This window comes from Phyllostomus discolor, chromosome 9 (genome assembly GCF_004126475.2).
Source record: "Phyllostomus discolor isolate MPI-MPIP mPhyDis1 chromosome 9, mPhyDis1.pri.v3, whole genome shotgun sequence".
NCBI classification, from domain to species: Eukaryota; Metazoa; Chordata; class Mammalia; order Chiroptera; family Phyllostomidae; genus Phyllostomus; species Phyllostomus discolor.
Window position 1 is genome coordinate 56,215,843 of NC_040911.2, and position 26,595 is coordinate 56,242,437.

The 26,595-nt window shown below is 39.5% G+C and overlaps 1 protein-coding gene across 1 annotated transcript in view; it reads right to left on the reverse strand.

Annotated features, from left to right (window-relative positions):
* MGLL (monoglyceride lipase) overlaps positions 1–26,340 on the reverse strand; it is a 156,225-nt gene extending 129,885 nt beyond the window's left edge. The window contains 2 exon segments of the mRNA XM_028524851.2: positions 24,814–24,958; positions 26,183–26,340. Coding sequence (XP_028380652.2) covers positions 24,814–24,958; positions 26,183–26,330 — 293 coding nt within the window. The 5' untranslated portion in view covers positions 26,331–26,340.
* Between the last annotated feature and the right edge of the window lie 255 nt (positions 26,341–26,595).

Genomic DNA, 26,595 nt, shown 5'->3' on the forward strand with positions numbered 1-26,595 from the left:
CAACAACAAAGAAATAAAACTGGTCAGAGAGGAATTCACTAACTTAAATGCATACCTTATTGTTGCCAATAAAATGCAAATATGACTAAATATAAGGGTGTGACTGAGGAACATAGCAGCCTGGCAGTTCTATTGCCCAAACTGTAATAGTAAGCAAAAGGGATATGCCTATTTCCTAATTAGGCTTAATTAGCCTCTCCCACATTTTTCCTTTCTCTTGTGATTTCAGGGAGGTGAGATAGATAACTGTCTTACATAAACCAAGACACTTATATATAATTATTATTCCTCCAACATCAAAAATGTCCTGTCTCAACATAATTCCTTATGCTTTGGGGGATGCAATCTCCAGGAATGATTTATCTTTAATTACAGAGCTGTTCTGTATTGTAAGCCAAGAGATTCAGACCTCTCATTAACATGCATAATCTCTTCTGAGGCCTCTCTGGCAGCCATGGCCTGGCCAGCTTTGGGAAGTTTCTCACTCCAAAGGGCTGCTCAGAGGCCACTGTCTAAATCAATATTTAGAACTGGCCTTCTGGGAAATTACTAATGGTCTGTGGAAGACACATGGCATGACTTTTAGGATGTTCCATTATTGAAGTGTTTCACAGCTGTCCCAAGATTCCAGGAAAGGAAAGTCAAGGGGCTAGACATTGGTATGGCTGACTCAGCTTGTGTGTGAAAGAGCTCTGAGCTCTGTCTTCCAAGCCTGAATCTCTTTTATTGCACAGAAAAGGTCCTGTGTTTACTCTTGTTCCCAACTGTCAGGTACCCACCTCTGGGCACCCAAAGGTGCACAGGGGAGTGTCTTGGCCTCTGGCTGCTTCCCCACACCCTTCCAGGTGCCAACCAGATTTTCAGCAACCTCACTCATGCATGCAAGCTCATACCATCTGGATGCTTTTGCTTTGCTGACATGTTCCATAGGAAAAGAGAATGGCATACTCATTTATAGGGTGACTTTTAAGTGGAGATGTGCATATATATCAGGGCAAAAAAAAAGCTATGTTATCAGATTCTTGAAGGGATAGTGCAAACCCTCAATATTTACTAACATGAATCCTGAGGGAATGCAATTCTCATCTTATAGGCTCTAAACATGTAATATTTCCATGATGGTGGTACTCAGGATGAATAACTATTCAGTTTCTGTACACAACATTAAATAACATTGAAGTACATGGGAGAACATTACTTAATTTCTAGTTCATCTAATTCTCATCTCTGAGTATATAAGGGAGGGTCTCAGCTAGGTGCTGATCCATCTCAAACACCTCTTTAAGACTAGTCAATCCCCATTTGCAGGGCAGGAGAAGCCACAGCCTCTGGGTTTGGGGGCAAGCCCAGTATAGAGCTGGAATGGTTTTGTTTTCTCCTGTGGCCACATTCCATCAATGGCATCTGATACTGGTGTTCCCTTTCTTGAGCTGAAAAAAACATTTCCTCTTAAAATAGATTTGAAGTGAAAAAGTGAGTTGAATCAAATAAAACAATGAAGAGAGAATATAAAATTCAAATAGCTGCAGTGAGAATCATGTAAGTGGCACGTGAACAACAAAGGCATGAGGGAAACAGACTCATGTGGTCTTTGCCTATGATGGGTCAACAAAACTGATGGGTAGGACCCTCTCCCATTATCAGGCTGGTCCCTGTGGCCCTTGGGAAACAGTTGAAAACTCACTCAAAAGTAGAGATGGAGGACTGAGGTCTGAGACAGAAATGACCTGCAGGAGAGGGGGTTGGTTAGGAGGAAGCAAATGAGGAACCAGAAAGCCCTGTTGCCAATGAGGGAAGCACCAGATCAAGTGTCAAGCTGATGAGCATGGATGGCAAATGGACTAGAGTTCCAGGATTGCCCTTGTCACTGGCCTGAAGGTTTCTGCCCAGAACCAGCTCAGATGTCCCTTTAGCTCAAAGCCAATCAGGCCACCTTCTCAGAGTTAGCCTGTCCCATCAGCTATTTTGTCACCTGTCCCATATTCCCCAACTGGCCACCTACCCCTCAGTTTTTCTCTTGATTGACATTTGGCTTCCTGGAGATGGATGTCTTTGGTTTACTCAGCTCAGACTTCCTGGCTCCAGTGAATGAATGAGCCTAACTCCTTTGTGTCTCAGTTTCCCTATATGTAGAGCCATAGAAGAAATGGCAAACAATTGGGCCAGTACAACAACCATGGAGAATGACTAGGGGGAAGTGGATGAGGGTCCATAGGGGACCCTCAGGCCTGGGAGAAGACCTCCATCCTTGCCCAAAGGACAAAGCAGCTCACACAGACTGCTTGAAGAAAGGCTGTTTGAGTTCTGTGGTAGAAACCTCTACTCTCAGACCCCAAAAAAGACCTTGAAGGGAGGGCAATTCCATGTGGACATGGGGGTGATATTTAGATCCTGCTTAAAAGCTTTGCAAAAAAATGTTAAAAAAACATAGCTGCAATGCAGCTATTTTGGACCTATATAAAACAGGAAATGATAGGTAGAGATAACAGGTACTTTCTTTAGTAAGAGAAGTAGCTTCCTGGCCTTCCTATAAGAATGTACTGGGTTTCATCTTATGTAATATTTTTTTTCTTGAAAGGAGAACAGCATGAACTTTCCAAGTCTGCAGATGGTTCTAAGTTCTTCTGGGTGGTGAAATGCCAAATGGATGGTAATAAATAATCAGGAACTTATTGAAAATGAAGGAGAGGTTACACAATCATACAGTGATGAGTTTAAGGAATACAGTCACAATTTTATGGCCAAAATGAGGTCTCGCAGTTGTGTTATAACCCAAATGGGCAGGTGCAGTCAGGCCAGCATAATCAAAGTGGATGCTGCAGTTGAACGCCTGTGGAGGTTGGACAGACTATGGATCATGAACACACAACAGGCCTGTCATCCTACTTTCAGACTTCATCAGAGCCACTGTAATTTTGTGATCCTGTCTTGTCATTTGTAAGTGAGGTTATCATCCTACATCCCTGAGTTGCTGAGAGCATTAAATAGCAACTGTGCACATAGCAGGGTTATAAAAACAGTTCTGTATGTATTTCATGAGGCAGAGCTGGGTGTTGGAGAGAGAACAGTGCTTTTGAAGCACAATATTTGGGTTCAAATCCTGACTGTGCCATTTATTAGCATAGCATGAAACTCTGAGATTCACTTTCTATGTCAATAAAATAGTCAAAGATGATGCTAATAATCTTATGGCGCTATGAAATTCAGAGACAGAAAGCCAAGAAACATCTACTAAGATACCAGACTGAGGCTTGAGCCTTCTGAAGATTAGTTTCCTTCCTCTTTCCAAAGATGATACAGGCTTAAAGACATGTATTCATTGTTATATTGTAACAATTGTAAATATATGAGGTCTATCTGGAAAAAGTCCAGCCATTATTAAAATAACAAAACAGTTTGCATGACTTTGATGTAGTCTGGCAGCCAAGGAAAGTGGACTGGAATGCACTTGTGTGAACAAAGACAACTTCATTGTACTAGTCAGTAGGGGTGGTAGATGCTGTTCAGTGAGCATGTGTACTGTGTAGCCATCACATTCAAATGACTGAGTGAGTAGAGTAATGAATCTACATCAAATTTTGAGTTAAACTTGAACATTCCTTTGAGGGAACTATTTGGATGATTCAGAAGACTGCAGTTATGGGCAACTGGTGATTGGCAGCTTCATCACAATAACACGCCTGCCCATGCATCACACCTCATGCAGAGTTTTTCAGCAAAACATCAAATCACCCAGGTGGCTTAGCCCAGCTCAGATTTTGTGCCCTGTGACTTCTGGCTTTTCCTAAAACTAAAATCACCTTTGAATGGCAAGAGATTTCAGATCATTGATGAAATGATCTGAATTAGGAGATTCAGGAAAATACAACAGGGCAGCTGACGCTGAATTGGGAGAACTGTATGAGTTCTTCCACAGTGCCTACTTTGAAGGGGCCTGAGGTATCATTATCCTATTTACAATGTTTCTTATGTTTTCTTCAGTAAGTGTTTCTATTTTTCATATTACATGGCTGTATACCTTCTAGACAGATCTTGCATATACCAACTGTAAATATCTATGTGCCCAACCTAGGAACACCTAAATATATAAAATAATTATTAATGGACATAAAGGGAGAAATTCACTGTAATACAATAACAGTAGGGGATTTAAATACCCTACTCACATAAATGGATAGATCATTCAGCCAGAAAATTAATAAGAAAATAATGGTCTTAAATGTCACATTAGACAAGGTTAACTTAATAGACATTTATACAATGTTTCATTCAAAAACTGCAGAATACACATTTTTTTTCCAAGTGGACATGATACATTCTCTAAGGCAGATCACTTATTAAGTCACAAAACAAACCTCCATAAATCCAAGAAGATTAAAGTCATACCAAGCATCTTTTCTGTCCACAAAAGCATTAAACTAGAAATCAAATACAGAAAGAAAACTGGAAAAAACAAACATGTGGAGACTAAACAGCATGATACTGAACAACCAATAGATGAAAGAGGAAATCAAACAACAAATTAATAACTATCTTGAAACAAATGAAAATGAAAACACAACTTTACAAAATTTATGGGATACAGCTATACAGACCTACCTTAAGAAACAAGAAAGATTCCAAATAAACAATTTAACTCTACACCTTAAGGAACTAGCAAGTGAACAAACAAAACTCAAGGTAAACAGAAGAAAGAAAATAGTTAAGATCACAGCTGAAATAAATAAATAGACATTAAAAAACAACAGAAAAGATCAATAAAACTAAGAGCTGGTTCTTTGAAAAAATAAATAAAATAGACAAACCTTTAGTCAAACTCATCAAGAAAAAAAGAGAGAGCCCATATAGATAAAATCATGAATGAAAGAGACTGAAATCACAGAAACACAAAGAATCATTACCAAATCAAGCAATCATATGCCAACAAATTCAACAATCTAAAAAAATAGATATAATTCTTGAAGTATAAAACCTTATAAGACTGAACCAGGAGGAAATAGAAAATCTAAACAGACTGATTACTAGGAATGAGATTAAAGCAGTAATCAAAAAATTCCCTACAAATAAAAGGCCAGGACTGATGGTTTCACATATGAGTTCTACCAAACTGAAAGAATTAATACCAATTCTTAATTAATTAAGAATTAAGGATAATTAATTAAGGATTGAATTAATCAATATGAATTAATTAAGAATTAATCCTTAAAGAATAAAACTATTTCAAAAAATTGAAGAGTAAAGAATGCAACCATACTCGCTTTATGATGCCATCATTAATTACCCTGATGCCAAAACTAGATAAAGAATTACAAAAAAAAAGTTACAAGCTTGTATCTTTGATGAGCATAGATGCAAATGGTCTCAATAAAATTTTGGCAGACTGGTTTCAACAATACATTCAAAGGATTATAAATTGTGGCTAAGTGGAGTGCAAGGATGGTTCAACATTTGTAAATCAATGTGATACAGCACATTAACAAATTAAAGAAGAAAAACTATATGATCATCTCAATAGATTCAGAAAATGCATGTGGCAAAATTCAACATCCTTTTATGATAAAAACTCTTAAAAAAGTGGGTATAAAAGGAACATATCTCAACATAATAAAGACCCTATATGACAAACCTACAGCTAATACCACACTCAATGGTGAAAAGTTGAAAGATTTTCCTCTAAAATCAGGAACAAGAAAAGGATGTCCACTATCACTACTTTTATTCAACATGGTATTAGAAGTCCGAGCCATGACAATCAAACAAGAAAAAGAAATAAAAGGCATCCAAATTGAAAAGAAAGAAGTAATGAGGGAAAGAAGGGGAAGAGGTATAAAGGACCCATGGATAAGGACAAAGTAGAGGGGATTGTCTTTGGGAGCAGGGGTTGGATGGGGTAGGGGAGAGCAATGGGGGGAAAAATGGGGACAACTGTAACTGAACAACAGTAAAAAATAAATAAAAAAGAAGGAAGTAAAACTTTCATATATATGTATATATATATACACAATAGTATTGTCTCGTATGATAACATGACACTATATTTTAAAAAAACCTTAAAGACTCCATCAAAAAACTATTAAAACTAATAAATGATTTCAGTAAAGTTATAGGACACAGAATGATTATACAGAAATCTGTTGTGTTTCTATACACCAATAAAGAATCATCAGAACAGGAAATTAAGAAAACAATCTCATGCCCTGGCTGGTGTGGTTCAGTGGATTGTGAACCAAAGTGCTGTCAGTTCAATTGCCAGTCACGGCACACGCCTGGGTTGCAGGCCAGGTCCCTAGTAGGGGGCACACAAAAGACAGCCACGCATTGGTGTTTCTCTCCCTCTCTTTCTCACTCCCTTCCCCTCTTTCTAAAAATAGATAAATAAAGTCTAAAGAAAAAGAAAAGAATCTCATTTATAATAGCATTAAAAAGTATAAAATATCTAGGAATAAAGTTAACTACAGAGGTGAAAGACATGTACTCTGAAAACTATGAAACATGGAAGAAATAAATTGAACAAGGTACAAATAAATGGAAGGATATACCTTGCTCATGAATTGGAAAGCTTAATATTGTGAAGATGTCTTTACTACCTAAAGCAATATACAGACTCAGTGCAATCCCTATCAACACGCCAATGGCATTCTTCTCAGAATCAGAACAAGTAATCTAAAATTTATATGGAACCACAAAGACTCTGAAAGCTAAAGAAGTGCTGAGAAAAAACAAAGTGAAGGATATCATACTCCCTGATACAAAACTATATTTCAAACCTATCAAAGCAGCATGGTACTGGCAAAAAAAGAGATATATGGAATGTAACAGAAAGCATAGAAATAGACCATTATTTTATATGGTCAATTAGTCTATGATAAAGAAGCTGATGATCTACAATGGTGATGATATTCAATAAGTGGTGTTGGTAAACCTGGAAAAAATGTAAAAAGGAAAAGAAAATAAATTAGATCACTTATGCCATTTACAAAAATAAACTCAAGACAGATTAAATACTTAAATTTTATACCTGAAGCCAAAAAATGCCTAGGAGAAAACAAGCATTAAACTCTTTGACACCACTCTGAGCAATATCTTGCTGGATATATCTCCCTGAACAATAGAAACAAAAGAAAAAAACTAAAAAATAGGGCTACATCAAAGTAAAAACTTTTGGTACAGTAAAGCAAACCATCAGTAAAACCAAGACAACCTACTGAATGGGTGAAGATGTTCCCAAATGATACTGCTGATAAAGGGTTAATATCCAAAGTGTTTGAAGAACTTATGAAGCTTAACAAAACCCCAAACACTCCAATTAAAAAATGGGAACAGGACTAGGACAGACATTATTCTCAAAACATCACTATACATCAGGAAAATGCAAATGAAAACCACAATGAGATCTCACCTCACACCTGTCAGACTGGTATCATCAATAAATCAACAAACAAATATTGGTGAGAATGTGGAAGAGAGGGAATGCTTATTACACTGTTGGCAGGATTGCAAATTGGTGTAGCCAGTATGGAGATTCCTGGAAAAAATTTAAAATAGAGCTCCTATACAATCTAGCAATTCTACTTCTGGGTAATTATTTGAAAAAAAAAAAACCCACCTATTCAAAAAGATATATGGATCTCTTTGTTCATTGCAGCATTATTAGCAATAGCCAAGATATGGAAGCAACCTAGATGTCTACTGATAAATGAATGGATAAAAAAGAGGTGATTATATATATACTATTCAGCAATTAAAAAGATTGAACTCTTGCCCTGACTTAAGCGGCTCAGTTGGTTGGGCATGGTACCACAAAACGAAGATTGCTGGTTCCATTCCATGTCAGGGCACATGCCTGGGTTGCAGGTTTGGTCCTTGGTTGCAGTGTGTACTTTGCATACTTTGAAGCACAAAAGTTGTGAATTCTGATGAGGTCCAATTTACCAATTTTTGTTTTACGTATGATTTTAGTGTTATATCTAAGAAAAACTGCCAAGTGCAAGGTCAAGAAGATTTATTCCTGTTTTCTTCTAAGAGTTTTATAGTTGTATCTCTTGTATTTAGGTGTTTTAGTTCACTTTTGTATATGGTGTAAGAAAGAGGTCCACCTTTATTCTCTTGCAGGTACATATCCAATTGTCCCAGCAGTGCTTGTTGAAAAGACTTATTTTCCTATTGAATTACCTTGACATTTCAGTCAAAATCAATTGATCATAGATATATAGCATTTTCTAGACTCTTAATTCTTTTTCACCCTTATGCCAGTAGCTCTATGACTTGTGTTTTGTAGTAAGTTTTGAAATCAGAAAATGTGAGTCCTCCAACTTCATTCTTCTTTTTAAAGAATGTTTTGGCACATGAATTTTAGGAACAGCTTGTCAATTTCTAGAAAGGATTCATCTGGAATTCTCACCAGGATTGCATTAAATCTGTAGATCAATTGGAGAAGTGCTGCCATCTTAACAATATTAATCTTCCAGTCCATGAACACAAGATGTCTTTGCACTCATCTGGATTTTTCTTAATTTCTCTCAGCAATGTCTTGCACTTTTCATAGTATAACTTCTGCATGTCATTTGTTAAATTTATTCATATGTGTTTTTATTATCTTTGATGCTCTTGTAAATGGAACTGTTTTTTATTTCATTCTCAGATTGTTCACTGCCAGTGTATTGAAATACAATTGATTTTTGTATATTCATCTTGTATCCTACAATCTTGTTGAATCAATTTATTAGTTTGAATAGATTTTTAATGCATTCCTTAGGGTTTTCTACATATAAGATCATGTCATATGCAAATAAAAATAGTTTTACTTCTTCCTTAACAAGGTGGACGGCTTTTATTTCTCTTTCTTGCCTAATTGCTTTGACCAGAACCTCCAGGACAATGTTGAATAGCAGTGGTAAGGAAGACATCCTTGTCTTGTTCCTGATCTTAGGGGGAGAACATACAGTCTTTCATCATTAAGAGTGACATCTTAACTTGAGTTTTTTTAGTTATTTCCCTTTATCAGATTAAGAAAATTCCCTTCTAGTTTGTTGTGTGTTTTTACCATGTAAATGATTTGGATTTTTTCAAATGCTTTTTCTGCATGTATTGAAATAATCATGTCTGTTTTTATTCTACCAATATGGTATATTGCAGTAGTTAATTTTCCCTCTTATTCCTGGGATAAATCTTGTTTTATTGGAGATTTTTACATCAATATTCATAATAAGTATTGGACTGTCATTTTCTTTCTTGCAGTGTTTTTGTTTGCTTTTAGTAATACTGGCCACTTAGAATGAATCAGGAAGTGTTCCCTCTCCTCTTTTTAAGGAAGATTTGTGAAGAATTGGTATTAATTCTTCTTTACATGTTTGGTATATTTCAACAGTATAGTCATCTGGGCCTTGTTTTTTTGTGGGGGGGGGGGTACTTTGGGGGTTTTTACTTCCTAATTCCATCTCTTTGCTTGTTATAAGTCTATTCAGATTAAATATTTCTTCTCATATCAGTTTTGGTGGTTTTCATATTTCTAGAAATTTGTATGTTTCATCTAAATTATCTAACTTATTGATATAGTTATTTACAGTATTCCTCTATAATCCATTTTATTTATAAGAGATTGGTAAGAATTCCCTCTTTCATTTCTGATTCCAGTAATTTGAGATGTCCTCCTTTTTTTTCTTGATCAAGTTGGCTAAAGATTTGTCAGAATCATTTTTACATTTAAAAAAATTTTCAATTAAAGTTGACATTCAATATCATATTAGTTTCAAGTGTAAAGCATAGTGGCTAGACATTTATATAACTTATTAAGTGATATGCCAATAAGTCTAGTACCTTCCTGGTACCATACAGAGTTATTACAATATGATTGACTATATTCCCTGTGCTGTAATTTACATCCCAGTGACTATTTTGTAACTGTCAATTTGTACTTATTAATCCCTTTACCCTTTTCCACCCAACCACCAGATGTTCCTCCTAATGGGAACCCTCAGTTTCTTCTCTGTATCTATGTCTTTTTCTGTTTTGTTTGTTCATTTGTTTTGTTCTTTAGATTTCACATATAAGTGAAATCATATGGTATTTGTTTTTTCTACTTAGCATAATACTCACTATGTCTACCCATATTGCTACAAATGGTAGAATTTCATTCTTTTTATGGCAGAGTAATATTCCATTGTGGGTGTGCATATTTTATATATATAAAATATCTTGCATTATATATAATATATGTGATATAAAATATGTATCTTATATATGTTATATATATCATATATTTTATATGATATATATAAATATCTTTATCCAATTGTCTATTGATGGACACTTAGGTTGCCTCCATATCTTGACTATTGTAAATAGTGCTACGATGAGCAGAAGGATGCATATCTTTTTGAATTAGTGTTTTGGATTTCTTGGATAGATACTCAGATGTGGGATTGCTGAATCACATGGTAATTCTATTTTTAATTTTTTGAGCAACCTGTTGTCCATAGTAACTATATCCATGTGCAATCCAATGAACATGGCACCAGGGTTCCCTTTTTTCTACATCCTCAGCAATACTTGTTGTTTGTTGGTATGTCAATAGCCATTCTGAATGGTGTGAGGTGGTATCTCATTGTGGTTTTAATTTGCATTTCTCTGATGATTAGTGACATTGAGCATCTTTTCATGTCTGTGGGCCATCTGTATGTTCTATTTGGAGAAATGTCTATTTATGTCCTCTTTCCATGTTTTAATTGGATTGTTTATCTTTTTTTTTTTGGTGTTATGTTGTATGAGTTTTTTAGAAATATTGGATATTAACCCCTCATTGGATGTATCATTGGTGAATTTCTTCTCCCATTTTGTACATTCTCTTTTCCTTTGTTTGGTTGTTTCCTTTACTGTGCAAAACCTTTTTAGTTTGTTGTGGTCCCATCTGTTTGTTTATTTCTTTCTGTTTATTTCCTTCGGATATGTTTGAGGAGACATATCCAAAAAAAGTAATACTAAGAGCAATGTCATGGTTTGGGTCTCACATTTAACTCTTTAAGCTACTTTGAGTTTATTCTTATGTATGATACAAGTGGTCTAGTTTCATTTTTCTGTCTGTATCTGCCCGGTTTTCCCAACACCATTTATTAAAGCCTCTGTCTCTATCCCATTGTATATCAATGCCTCCTTAGTCATAGGTTAATTGACCATGTAAGGGTGGGTATATTTCTGGGCTCTCTATTTGGTTCTATTGATTTGTGTGTCTGCTTTTATGCAAGTACCATGCTGTTTTATTACAATAGTCTTATAGTGTAGTTTAATATCAGGTACCATGATACCTCCAACTTTGTTCTTGTTTCTCAAGGTTGCTTTGGCTATCTGGGGTCTTTTGTGATTCCATAAAAATTATGGGAGTATTTGTTCTAGTTCTGTGAAAAATGCATGCATGTTTTCACAGGGATTTCACTGAATCTATAGATTGCTTTGGGTAGTATAAAAATTTTAACCATGTTAATTCTCCCTACCCATTACTATGGCATATGCTTCCATTTACTTGCATTTTCTTCCATTTTTTTCTTCAATGTCTTATTTTCTAAGTACAGGTCTTTTACCTCCTTCGTTAACTTTATTCCTAGGTATTTTAATTTTCAGTGCAATTGTAAAATGGGATTATTTTCTTAAATTCTTTTTCTGATAGTTCATTGTTGTTGTATAAAAATGCAACCAATTTCTTAATGTTAATTTGTATGCCGCTGCTTTCCTGAGTACATTTATCAGTAATAGTGTTTTTTGGCAGACTCTTCAGGGTTCTCTATATATGATATCATGTCTTTGCAAATAGTTTTATTTCTTCCTTTCCAATTTAAATGCCTTTTACTTCTTTTTCTTGTCTGACTGCCTTGGCTAGAACTTGCAATACTATGCTTAATAGAAGTGATGAAAGTGAACATCCTTGTCTTGTTCTCGAATTTAAAGAAAATTCTCTTAGCTACCATTGAGTATGATGATAGATGTGGATTTGTTGTGTATAGCCTTTATGTATGTTTCCTTTATTTCAAATTTGCTGAGATATTTTAAAAATTATAAATAGATCTTGGATTTTGTTAAATGATTTTTCTGCATCTATTGATATGGCCATTTGATTTTATCCTTTATTACATTTATGTGATGTATCACATTAAATGATTTACAGATGTTGAACTAACCTTGCATCCCAAGAATATATCCCTCTAGAATTTGATCATAATATATGATCTTTTTGATGTACTGCTAAATTTGGTTTGCTAATATTTTGTTGAGGATTTTTGCATCTATGTTCATCAAGATTATTCACATATAATTTTCTTTTTTATATAATGTGTTTGTCTGGTTTTTAAACAAGAGTCATAATTGAGCATGGGAGACTTCTCCCCTCCTCAATTTTTTGTAATAGTTTGAGAGGAATATGTGTTAATTCTTCTTGAATGTTTCGTAAAATTTACCTAGGAAGCCATCTGGTATAGGACTTTTTGTGTGTTGGGAATTTTTAAATTCATGATTCAGTTTTGTTGTAGTTACCAGTCTGGTCACATTTCCTGTTTTTTCTTGACTCAGTCTTAGAAGACTGTATGTTTTTAGAAACTTACCCATTTCTTTCAGGTTGTCCAATTTGTTGGCATATACATGTTCAAGTATTTTTCTTACAATAATTTATATTTCTGTTGTATCAATTGTCACTTCTCTTTCATTTCTGATTTTATTTATTTGGGTCCTGTTTCCTTTTTTCTTGGTGAATTTAACAAAAGGTTTATCAATTTTGTCTATCTTTTCAATAAACCAGCTCTTAGTTTCATTGATCCTTTGTCTTTTTTAGACTCTATTTTGTTTACTCTGCTCCAATCTTTATTATTTCCTCCCTTGTACTCATTTAAGCTTTGTTCTTCCTTTTCTAGTTCCTTTAGATATGAGGTTAGATTGCTTAGTTGAGATTTCTCTTGCTTCTTGGGGTAGGCCTGTATTGCTATGAATTTCCCTCTTATAACTGCTTGGGGTCATTGTAGTTTCATTTTCCTTTGTCTCAAAATATATTTTGATTTTCTTCCTTGATCATCTTGTTAACCCATTCATTGTTTAGCCTCATGGGTTTCTGGGTTTTTCTGTTTTCTTCTTGTAACTGATTTCTAGTTTCATACCACTGTGATGAAAAAAGATGCTTAGTATGATTTCAACCTTCTTAAATTTATTGAGACTTGTCTGTAGCCTAACATGTGGTCTCCCATGTAAAATGTCCCATGCATGTTTTAAAAGATTTATGTTCTGCTGTTTTGAGGTAAAATGTTCTAAAACTATCATTTAAATTCATCTACTCTAGGTGTTCAGAAAGAACTCATGTACCTTGCTCTCAAATGGGGCCCAAATCTCCACTTTGTATGTGCATCCTTCATTGCTGTCTTGCACAGTGCTGGGTTTACATTTCGAAGTTCAATTAATACACACTCAATTATCCCCCTACATCAAAAAAGGAAGCAGACCTCATCTCCAGGTTCTGGCATCCATGCTGACTTCTGTACTACATGGAAAAGATTTTTTATCATCCTGAAGTTCCCACTCATAGATACATTTTCACATATAGAATTTTACTTCAAAGTTAAATTAGCTTAAACACCTAGTATCTCAAGGGATTATCTGCAGGGAACATTCTAATTCTAAGTTACTAACACCTTCAGTGATCCAGTGGGTTTGGTGCTCCATTTCCTGCACAAAACATTAGGCACTCTGATCTTCTGCTTCTTTTTGCTTCTGCTCTTTTCTATTAGAACCATGACAAAAGGGCATTTTTGGGATCATCTAGCCCAATCATCTCACTCTAAATATGGGAAGTTAATCCATTCATTTGACAAATATGTTTATTTATTTACTTTTTTAGATTTTATTTATTTATTTTTAGAGAGAGGGGAAAGGAGAGAAAGAGGGAGAGAAACATCAATGCATGGTTGCCTCCCAGTTATGTGCCCTGACTGGTAATCGAACTGGTGACCCTTTGGTTTGCAGTCCAGCACTCAATCCACTGAGCCACGCCAGCCAAAGCAAACAAGTTTAGATCCCTTATCTTGTGCCAGGCATGAACTCTACAAGGGGCAAGCACTAAAGAAGACAGAATAAAACAAAACATGGAATCTGTCCTGGAGAATCTCATAAGTTGTATTACCACCATGAGGCACAAACTATCCCAGAGTTATATAAAATGCAAAACCCTCTGGGAACTTGCTGGAAGGTCTAAGAGATGTTACCCTGTCTAAAGTAACTAATAGGCAGAGGCAAAAGCGAAATTTCAACCCTGGTTTCTCAATTCTTAACACAAAGATCTTTTTACCACGTGGTAGATTTCAAAAATGCCCACAAACTATTCTCTCTCTTCATCACACCACCTATGGCTGACTTGCTTTGACAATGGAACATTCATAAAAGTTAACACAAGCAGAGACTTGAAAAGCACTGGTACATTGGCGTTTGCTCTCTTGTTGCTCTAAAATGTTGCAACCCTAAGAACAAATCTGAGCTAGCCTGGTAAAGAACAAGAGACTATGTGAAGAACGGAAAAGCTCCTACCAAACAGACTGCCAGATATGTGAGTAAATCCATCTGAGACCAGCATGCCCCTTGCCTGACCACCAATGCCTACAGAGGCAACAGCCGACTGCAGACACATGAAGGAGCCCAGCCAAGACCAGTAGAATTTCCCAGCTGAACCTAATATAAATTGTCAACCCACAGAATCGTGACCTAAATTAATAATGCACCCAAACTGCCCTGCTCATCCTGATGGAGTAAATGGCAGGACAGCATCTGCAGCAACAATTTCATTCCTGCAACACAAACATTTCCATACCACCCTGATATACAACCAGGACTAAAGGAGAAAGACATGCCAAAGACTGAATGAAGTGACTGAAGATACAGACCACTGACAACCAAGTGGATGCTTTTACAGAGATTTGTTTGCATTGACTCCCAGCTGTACTTGCTTAGGCTGGTTTGGTTCCCCTGAAAGTCAGGAGTCATACCTCAAATATTGTCACAGAGGTTTTATGGGAGGTAAAGTGTCCAATTATGCTAACTGGGTTATCTCAAAAATAATTCCCCACCATTGATTTCCTCATGGCTTTCTTGTGTCATTTACCTTGTCAACTAAGCACCCAGTATCTATAGAAGTTTATCAGGGGGTTTGAAATTCAATAAAATGGAACTGAGTTGTAACTATTAAGTAGAAAAAAAGGAAATAACTTAAATACTAGGGAAAAGCATGCAGCCTGCTGTTAACAGGGAGAGTGGTAAAGGGGAGTTTATGAAGACCATTATTATTTTCACTGTAGGTCTTTGTGACTAATGAAGGTGGCAGGAAGTAAGAAATAATGGCCAGCCGCAAACAAGCCCAACACACAATCCTCAGAGCCCACCAGATTGACCATGGAAGTAGCCAAAGAGGCAAAACAAAGCTATAAGAGCCAACACACACATGTCATTTACTGTGTGCCAGGCCTTGACCTGACACCTCTAACCTGTACAACCACCCTGGGGAAAAATGTGCTATTAGTCCCCATTTTCGAAATGAGAAAACCAAAGCCCAGACTGGTCAAGGAATGTATCCACAGCCTCGTGCCTCATCCATGTGAACTTGCTCTGGTCACGGAGGTCCGGCTCCTGAGCCTAAGCTATTGTCCACTGCACCATTCTGCTTTGCTTCCCAAAGAGAACAGTTTCATCTAAAACATGTCTTTTCAATATCAACTAAACAGGAAAAAGAGGGCAAAACTTTTAAAATGTCTAAAGGCAGCAATTTCCTAACCGGGGCCTTTCAGCTTTAATCCTGGTGGCTGTAAATATCCTGGAGAAAGCAACCTGCTTTTATAAAAAGAGTTAAACAGAGCCTATGTATGACCGAATCTGCAGCTTTTTCTTTACATTCTTTTCTTCCCTTGCCTCCTTTTTATTTGGGAACACTTTATCTCCTCTGCCACGCTCTTCTCTTATTTTCTTTTTTTTTTATTTCTTTTTTTAATTTTATTTTAATCATTGTTCAAGCACAGTTTTCTCCCCCCTACTCCCATTCCAGCTCACCCACCCAACCCTCCCCTTCCCCCCCATTACCCCCTCCACCCCTAGTTTTTTAGGCCCACAGGGCCTTACCTCTTTGTCATCTAAGAGGCCCTACCTCTTTGTCATCTAAGTAAACCTCCTGTGTTTCTGAGGTCCAGCCACCCCTATCACTCAGCCTTGTTGGGTACCACCTGGTGCCCACACACTTCTAACCTCTGCAAACAGAGCCACACAAACAAAAATGTGTTAGATAGCTCTGGCAGGGGGAGGAAGCTGGCACATTAAGACCTCTCCAGCCCTGCCCCAAACTGCATTTGTTCAAATCCCTGCTGGAAAGGGATAAACTGTGGTTTGAACCCATAAGAAGAAGGTGTGGGCACAGCTCCTGAGAAACAGCATGTAGCAGAAGAAACACACTGTCAAGAGATTGACTTTGGTCCCATGCCAGTCCACTAGGTGATCTCATGCTTACCCTCTGAGCCTCAGTCTTTTCATCTGTAAAATGTTTGGCACAGAGCATTGGGATTGTGGAGCATACCCATTCTGAGAGGCTCATGGAGTCCGTGATCCATCGTCCTTTCCAGAAAAATGCATGTACCTTCAAAACCATGTCAAAATGTCCACAGACTCTAAAATTCTCCACCACCAACCTCAGAAAGTCCCTAAGTTTAGGCGTTGCTGATTAATTCTAACAATACCTTACTGCCCAAGTCTGAGTTTCTCCACCAGAAAAAAATATCTAGCTCTATTAGTAACATGCTCTTATGCCCCTTTCCTCTTGCTGGAACAGATTCATTCATTTATTAAGCTCCTACTGAGGGCTGGCCACTGTTCTAGACCAAAGGCACAACATGTGCACAGAGAAACAAAACACCAAGGAGAAGTGCATCACAATCTCTGTAATCTAAGCCTTTCTCTGGGTCATTCATTCCCAACACCTGCTCTCTGGAGGTAGCAATATAATATTACAGAGGCACAAATGCCTTAAAGGTAGCACAGGTGTGATTATTTCACAAAGAGAATCTATTAATTCTTCCCTGTGGAACCTTGTAAATATTCATATTTTTGAAAACTTGTTCAAGGAAAGGAAAATCAAATTCCCCAAACCCTAACATTAACTGAGGTTACACTTTTCTAAACCCTTTCTTTCCTTCTGGTCTCCCTTCTCCTCTTCCTTCTTTTCCTTCCCCTTTTTTCTCCCCCTTCATTCCCTCTATTTTTTCCTCCCTTCCTTCTTCCTTTCCTTTCCAATAGAACATTGATAGAGCTGTTACCCCAGGAGAATCAGTGTGTTTGAACCTTTTTGAAAAAGGTAAGGCATGCATTTTTGTCATTGCACACAGGAGGATTTGTTGGGCACCAAGGGAAGAAATAAATGATCAGAAGAGCCTGGGAGAGAGGCACATTAGGGAAGGCAATGAATGTGAACTTGGGCAGCTGCAACTGGAGTGAAATGTAGTGCAGAACTTCTCCTGTAGCCCTGCCAGCTACACACAAATTCCTATTGTAGCTGATCAGGCCTTCAAATACATAGAGAACAACTTTACTCCTGGTGCCACTCAATGACCACCATCAGCATTCTCACATCCACCCCTAATGAACAGGACTCTGTAATGAAAGGACTCTCCTGCCAACAAGAACCTTGGATGACCCTAAAATATGGGACAAGGGTCATCTTGTAATCTCAGCTGTAAAAATTCACACTGCCAAAGGCTGTTTCCTCCATTTATACAATAATCAATAGTTTGGTTTGCATTCATGGACAAAGTGCATCTGGGATTAAGATCCAAACCTAAAAGGTGCTGATAAATAGACAATGATGCACAATGGTTGCTATTCAGAAAGTGGCTTATTTTGCTATTTTTTCCCCTTAGACTCCACTGCAAAACAAAGCCAGATTTGTATTTGCAGAACATTCTTATAGCAACTGGAAGAAATTATCCCTTAACGAAGCTGTTGGAAAAATCAACTGCAAGAATAGCAACTGGCCTTTCCTATTGCCATCAAAAGATCTTTGCTATTCAAAGAATCTTTAAAAAGAAGCCCACAAGAGCTGCCCTATTTAAAAATAAGGCAGTTTATTACAACAAAGGCAGAAGCATCAGAGGGAGAAATAACAGTTTCATGCAAGACAAAGAAACTTTCAGAAATTCTTAAAATAGGCAAAAGAAAAAAGATAGGCAAAAGAAAATTGAGGCACTATTAAAAGGCAGTAATCTGATTAAAAATAATATGACATTGCTGTAAGATGAACAGTAAGGTTAATTTCCTCAGAGTTTGTAAATTTCATGAAATAATGCTTATAAGTCAAAAGCACTTAATTTTTTAAAAATATCTTATTTATTTATTTTTTTAGAGAGAGGGGAAGGGAGGGAGAGAAATATCAATGTGTGGTTGTTTCTCATGTGCCCCCAACTGAGGACCGGCCCACAACCCAAGCATGTGCCCCGACTGGGAATCGGACCAGTAACTCTCTGGTTCGCAGGCCAGCCCTCAATCCACTGAGCCACACCAGCTAGAGCAAAGGCACTTAATTTTAGATTCCTCATTGTGGGGAGACAGTGTAAGACATGATTCCCTTCTCCCCTTCACTGAAATGAACTTGTACTTGTCAGTTATATTATACTGATGATATTTGAAGTACAATTTATCTGCCTGGCCATGCTTCCTCACCTCCATTTCCCCTACTGGTGTATTCCAGTCCTGTTCCAATGAAGTGTCCCACAGCACTGAGTGGCTCCACCTGACCTCACTGTCAGAGAGCAGCCCTGGCATCTTTGGAGCAGAGGATAATGTAAAGGTGTGTCCCAGAAAGGAGAAGCCCATGTCCCATTGTGTGCCTATTACTCAGGAAGACACTGGAGAACTTTCCTTACCTCCCTCCACTGCCCACCATCACTGTATAATCAACTTTCATCTCCCCATCCACTACTTCCATGCAGTGCCACCACTATACTGTGGCTCAGCCTTCTTCACCTGTCCTCTGGATTATTGCAGACACCTCCAATCAACTGATTGTCCAAGTAACTTCCTGGCTTAAAACCTGTCCATGTGTCCTCCAACCCCCGAAGGTTCAAGTCCAAGTTTATAGCTTGGCCTGCAGGATCCCCCAGGCCTGGCCCCCTTCCACTTCTCTAGAGTCATTCAGTTGTTGTCAGTGATTTGTGCCCAGTAATGCCATGCTGCTGTGGCTCCTACTTTTCCACCCCAGCTTCCTGCTCTATCATGCCCTCCTCACAGTTGAAATACCATTCAAGGGCACTGGCTGAAAAGATGAATAGGAAGTAAAATTCAGCCAACACTTTGCTCACCATACCACACACATGAGGGGCTGTATCTACCCAGGCAGACCCCTTTTTTAAATTTGCACAAAAGCTCTGCCTGGTTAAATGGTGGTTCTATCTCTGGGTACTTGTCACATCATATGCTAATTGTCCATGTGTTTGTCCCCCCTTCCAGTCCTTGTCAAACAAAATGGTCTTTGACATTCTATCCCTGGTGCCCAATACAATGCCTGGAATATGTAGACTTGTTGAATGGGAGGGTGACTATAGCTGAGCTGGAAGAGCAGGGACACTGGCAGAACCTGGGAACTTACAGTCTCTTAAGATGGTCTGGGGAGCTTAAAAGCTAACCTAGCTCCTCCCAATCACGAAGGAGGGCCAAGGCGCTGGGCTTGAGGGGAACTCAGCTGTCTTCATGGAGATCAACACAATGGAGTTCAAAATGGCTCCTTTTAGGGACAAATAGGGATATGATTTGGTGGACCCTGGGGATATAATGACCAAAGTTAAATGATGTGGTAATATCTAATCAAACAGGACTTAGCATGGGCTGCACAGGAGGCAGAAACACCGAAGGATGTAAGCAGAATCCATGGCACATTGACTCGGAACACTGAGCCAACACCCTAGACTGGGGGAAAGAAAGGCCCCACATGACAGACTTACAACCTGATTAGAAAGCCTAAGAGGGAGGGGAGGATAGGGAAACACCCATCTCATCTATGAGAACAAAATTTCCAGAAGACAGAGAGTATAGAAATTATGTCTAGCCAGCTGGTGAGGACTCTGTATCTACATGGTCTGGATCCAGTTGGCTGGGAGGGGCCCTTATCTTCTGGAGCCACAGGTGATACACCCAAGTGGCTGATGGCTGATATGAGGAGGACATTATGAGGGTGGCAAGAAGGGAGAATATTTTTTAGCATTTAAATATATTCCAGCTTCAGGGAATTGCTTCTCCAGGTGGGAGGAAGTATCCTAAGAGGGCATTGTCCAAAACTCCAAACACGGCTCGGGAAGGCTTCTTGGAGAAAGGGATCAATGTGACCCAGGAAAGAACAGTGTAGAGGTAGGGAATGTCAGCTGAGTCCCACTAGGGGCAGGGTGGGCCAGGGGCGAATAATGAATAAGGAGAGAAGCAGAGGGAGCAGAGATCCTGGGTTTCCTGATTCTCAATCCACTGACAATGATCACCAGAGCCAATGCCACATTACTGTTGTATAGTCCACCTCCTGTCATGTGCCCCACTGCTAGCCCACATCACCAAGAGGAAAATCTGGAAACCACACTATCAGCAGACTACTTTGGGGGCAGGTCAGACTGGTGGAGTTGCAAAAATAAGAGTCATCCATGGTGAGGGTGTGACTGCAAAGTTACTGGAGGAAAAACCAGGTTACTGAAGTCAGAGGCAAGAAAGGAAAAAAGGCAAGCCCAGCAAAGTCTGGGGCTTATGTTCTGGAAAATCTCTGAAAATGTAGGGGAACTTGGAACAAAATGCTAAACAGAACTTTCAAAGAAGAGTAATTTGTGATTCTCCAGGAAGAGTGAAAGGGCTCACCTCTTTAGGGGTTTGCATCAGGACATCTGCAAGTGGAGAGACAACTGCATGTTGAAACAGCTCCCTCAGTACACCAGTTGTTTTCACAAACAGATGCTACAGAAAGGAAAGCTTATCAGCTCTTCAGAATTGAAGGGCTACCCAGATACAAAGTACATGCAGCATGAGAGAGGTATCAGCTTTAAAGAAAGATGAAGAGTACCAAAGTATTTTTTCAGCATGCATTTATTTGATATCAGGCCTCACTGATGAACCGAATGTGCTAAGAGTTGCAGTTGTGTAATCATAATTACAGTGTGATCTCCAGCGTTCCTGGTCAGACAGAATCAAAGAAGGATTTTTGGGGAATCGAGTCATCAAATTATTTCAGACCACCCACAGCATCCTCCTAACAATGTTATACAGTTAATTATTCACCATTTGGGGCAGAAGCACTTAACTGTCCTGAAAATGGCTAAGTAATATTCAGATATTAATTTAAAGTCATTTTTCAAATGGATTGAGGGCTACTTGGTAGACTGAATTCAAATATTACTCAAGGTCACAAAAGCCCACAAAGTAACACAACCTCCACCTGGGCCAGTCTCCATTACTCTGCCAATACCATCAGTGAAATTTGTTGAAGAACCAGTATTTCAAAATTCCAAAGTACTGAAGAATCGCTATAAAGCAGCCAGTCCCCTAGGGCATTATAAGATTTTTTGTTTCAGAATGGATATATAATTTTAGTCTATTTCCCACTTTTAATATATTATGAACAAATTATTAGGGAGAATTACTTGTTCTATTATTCTTTAATAACAAAAAATGTTATCAAGAAGGCACTACTTATGGAAGAATTAAGGAGAGCAGTTGATTTGTAACCAAACAAATCTGGACAACTGCTAGTTGGGTAATCTTGGACTTCTGTTTCTCATTTGTAAAATGGGAATAATAATGGTAGTTGTCTCACAGTTGATGTAAAAATAAAATAAGATCATGTCTATACAGAGTCTAGTCCAGACCTCAGAACATACTTGATAATTAATATAAAATAATTCTGCTATGTCTTAAGTCTAACATTTGTTATAATCATAAATAAATACTACTAGATGAGCCTAAATTTGCCTTGGTATTGCCAGTTGTAGGTTTAAAATCTCTGGCTCATAATGACTAAATCCTACTCTGTTATATTTAAAATAGCATTGTACTTGGACATACATTGTAATGACTATTCCAGGAAATACTCGCCTCTTTTTCAGGATCTGGTATTTACAGGAGGAAGCTGGTATTTACAAAGACATAATTTGTTCCCATAAGCAAGTTAAGCCAGTTTCCCAGATATGGCTGACACCTGTGATCTAGTGTTGCTCTGAGATACCTGGTCTTGGAGCCCAGCAAGACTTCTGAGGACAGGATGTTCTGGCAATGTTCTAGGCAGGCCCAAGGAGCTGGAAGCAACTTCTTGATCAAACCAGTGCCAATTAAAGGAGCCATGCACAGACCCCGCTGTGTAAGACAGCCCCTAGGTGGCTTCTGAGGTCCCAAGGACCTTGTGAACAAGATTTTTAAAAGGAGCAGAGTGAACAAGTAGAGAGAAGGTGATGTTTGCCTGTTTTCCTCCCATGCATGGTAGAGTAGGGAAGACCCTGAACTGAACAGAGCAGGAGAAGCCTGGAAGAGAGTCCCTGGAGGAAATAGGCTGCAGCCAGTGGTGACTTTCAGCCTTCTCCCCATTCCTAAAAGCAGCAGGCAGAAATATTGAAATGCAATAGCAGAGACATGCTAGACCAGGGGTGTCAAACTCATTTTCACCAGGGCCACATCAACCTCACTGTTGCCTTCAAAGGGCTGAATGTAATTTCAACTCCTTAACAGTTAAGGAATAGTTACATTTATACAGTCCTAAAATTATTTTGGCCCTTTCAAGGCAACCTCGATGCTGATGTGGCCCCCAGTGAAAATGAGTTTGACACCCCTGTCCTAGACCATGCAATAAGGCATCTTACTCAGCTGCTGGAACACAGCAGCTGGACTCAGTTATTAAGATATGGAAACATTTTGTACCAGTTGTCATAAATCTCTGTCCTGAGGTCCCCACTGCCCATCCACCATTCTAGCTGTCATGATTTCTCCTCCAGTACCCCCTAGCCATCCCTAATATGCAGGAAGCACATGGTTAACATCTGTCACTGCAAGGGGCCTCCAGAACTTTCTCTTTGGTCTGGGCTGGTTGTGAAACATTTTAAAGATCACTGACAGAGGGAAACTCCCAATCCCAAAAGGGGGTTTATTGATCTTCATCATCTCTAGGAGATAGAGATGGAGTCCCTAGGGGAGTGGGTTTAGGGTGGGCTCTTGACCTAGGACCAGGCCACCTGTGTTAGATACTGCCTCCGTGAATTTGGCTGTCACCTGACCACCCTAGCCACACTTCTCTTCCAAAGCCCAAGGCCCAATTTCCTCCACTTGTTCACCCAATTCTATATTTCCATCAGTATCTGTCCCAATACAAACACTGACTTCCAAGTGACAGCTCTGTTTAAACAACCGGGTTGCCATCTCTGACTGGAACAAAAGTGAAACAGCAGAGAGCTCACCACAATACAGCATCAGCCTGGAGACTGTGAAAACCACTCATAGCCAGTCAGCCTTTCCTGCCCCACTCACCCACCACCCTGTCTCTATTTGAGGATTTTGAGCCTTCTTTTTTTTACTGACCTCAAACTAGGACAACCTCCCACTTCAACCAAGAAAGCCCCCAAAGTCTGAGACTTGGACACTAAAAACTACTTTCAGTTCTTTGTCCTCTTTTTTGTACTGAAAAATAATTCACCATTTACCACTAAGATTTAGAAATTAAACCCAAAACATGTAATTCTACATCCAATTAGGTCAGAGGAATACATCAGAATGGAGCATAAAGATAATGCTTGACAACACTCCCTCCATCTGACACATACGCATAATATATGGGCATACTCACTCTCCTCTAGAGGAAATCTTTAAGAAAGATATTTCCAGAACTGTTAGGAACTATTAACGACCCATTATGATAGCCAGTTTGTATAGCTGCCTTGAAGTTATGAGTTTAAGCCAGATCTTTAAAAAGTTTATCTCTGTTTTTTTTTTTTAATGTGCAGCTACCTGAATTGTACACCTTGTTGAAGATAGAGAAATTTTATAGTTGTGCTATAGTTAGGTGATTACTGAAACACAAAGGGAGATATAATTTCACCATACCATGTTCCCTAGGAAACAAGAGGCTTAGGAAGAAGCAGGTAAAATGTCCATGGAACAGAAACTATTCATTCATCACTAGGCCGATTGGTTACCACAAATAATTTCTTTCCCTGTACAACACAAACAAGCAGAGTCATCCCTGCTTCATACAAGAGGAGAAAAGCAGCAGGAGACCAGCTGTCTTATTATGTATAGTCCCAATGTCTGCTTCTAATAGTAAGACAACCCTGGATGGAAAATGTACAAAGTAACTGAGCTTGCAAGAAATCAGAAGGAAATACCCAGACCCTTTGCTTCCCAGTTAATATATGACACCTTCTGAAGCTCATAATCAAACAGGAAACAAAGAACAACGGTTACTATATATAAATATAATTTTGATTTCCTTATCTGATTAGGTGGTTTTTTGTAATTGTTAGGTTTAATTTTAAAGAAATGCCTGTACAACAACTCCAGTACAAAAAATAAAGTCCTGTGGAATTTTTGAAAACTGCCATACGGTAGAATGCCTACCCTAGTTATAATGAAAATAGAACTCCTGCTTCTTAACTTAAAAAGAAGATGAAGTACAAATCTCAGCTTTGTTGGCATAGCTGAGTGTAATGTCAAAGTGGCATATGAAGCATATCATGGAGACAGCACCCTCACAGGAGAGGCTACATGGAGAGAAGAGGCAGGTGTGAAGGTCCCCAGCATCTGGGAGAGACTTACTTGGGAGTGCCAGTGGGTTTCCAGTACCTGCAGAAGAGGTACTGTCCATCAGCATTGACCAAATGAGGCAGGTCCTGGTATGGAACACTCTGTGGAGTCCGCCTGGGAGAACTTTCCTCTGGCATTCTGAAAGGATCTCCAAGTCCTTGGAAGAAAGGAGGACATATTCCAAATCAGCAACATGGCAAAAACAGAGAGGAAAGCCTTGCCAGTAACATTTTTAAGTAGTTTAAAAAAAAATGAAAAACCTCCATTTCAAAGGTTAAACAAGTACATATATTTCTTGCAATTTCTTCAACACTGAAAAGTCCCATTTGTTCTTAAGAAAATGCTCACTTTATTTTGTAAGTGCCTCAGTACAGCTTTTCCCCCCCTTCCCATCTGTGTTTATTTTAAATCATTTCAGGAAACTTCATCTTAAAAAGACTATTTTAACTGTAATCAAGTGGAAATTATAGTTTGCTCTGTGGGTATAAAGACCCAGCTGCAAGAAGACCCAGCCATCTTCACATTCGCCAGGAAGTTTCGAGGGGGCACGATAATGAGGTGACAAATGCTCCCGTTAATTCCTCCTGCCCGAAATTCCAAAGATGCCTAGTGGACAAACCTGTTTCCATCGTGTCCTGGTTTTTGCATTTCACAACCACGACAGCCTGGAGAATCAGAGCCAGACAGATAAAGGCTGGTGCCTCATCGCCGCGGGCACATCGCGGTATCAAGCACCAGGAGCCGCTGTCGCCTACCCCACGCCCTGCCCCCAGATTTTGCCTTTTGGGTTGCAGGGGTGCTGAGCCCCGCAGCCTGCTTCCAGCTCTCACTGACAAGCTCTACTTCGTTCGTGTCATCACTTTTCCTAAGCAAATCGCTGATGGAGCTCGGAAAAGGGAGGGGCGGGGAGCCCAGCATCCACTGCCGGAGAAACTGGGAAACGCTCAGAGCACACCGAGGCAGCTCGCACACTCACACACGAGGGTCCCCGAGGTAAAGTCACCCTCGTGCTTCCTGACAAACTTAGTTTCCTGCCAGTATCCGACAGTGCAGGGAATGGAGTGCAGCTGTTGTCACTGGAAATTCCACGGGAAAAACCTGGAGACTTCACCCTGGTCTCAGAGCCGGGTCTCCGGGGTCTGGGCAATGGAGTTGATGTGGACAAGTTGGTTTGCCGACTGGTGCGAGGGACCGGGGAGTGCGCGCGCGCGCACACGCGCGCACCCCCCCCCCCCCCCCCCCAGCGTGCGCACAATCGTGTACACGCGAGCGCGCACAAGTAGGTGTAGGAGCCCACGCCCCGAAGATTAGGGACCCCGAAGCTGCTCCCTCCCTTGTTGACGGCACTTGTAGGCTAGGATAAGGACCGGGAGACAGTTACCGGGGCTACCAGGAGTGCCGCTTTGGAGTTCCGGAACGCCACGGGTCCTAGTCTGCGCGGGGCAGGGTCGGGCTGAGCTGCGTGCCTCCCGCTCCGTGGAGACAGGGTGCGGTGACTGAGCCGCCAGTTTATCCCTGGCCAGGCTCATGGTGGGGGTGGCCCGTGGTGGGTGGGGACATCAGAGACTGACGGGTAGAGCGGGGAGGCGGCGCCCAGGACCCACGTGTGCCTGGCCCACAGGGAGGAGCGGGTAGCGCAGCCCCTGAACTCCTCCACATGCTCCTCTGCCTGCCTCGTGGGCTTCCACGCCCCAGGGTAGCCCCTGGGGGACTGCCACAGGTCCCTGAAAGAAGCTAGACTCTCAGAAGCCTCACCGCTAGAGGACATGCCACACCCATGGGCACGCACACACA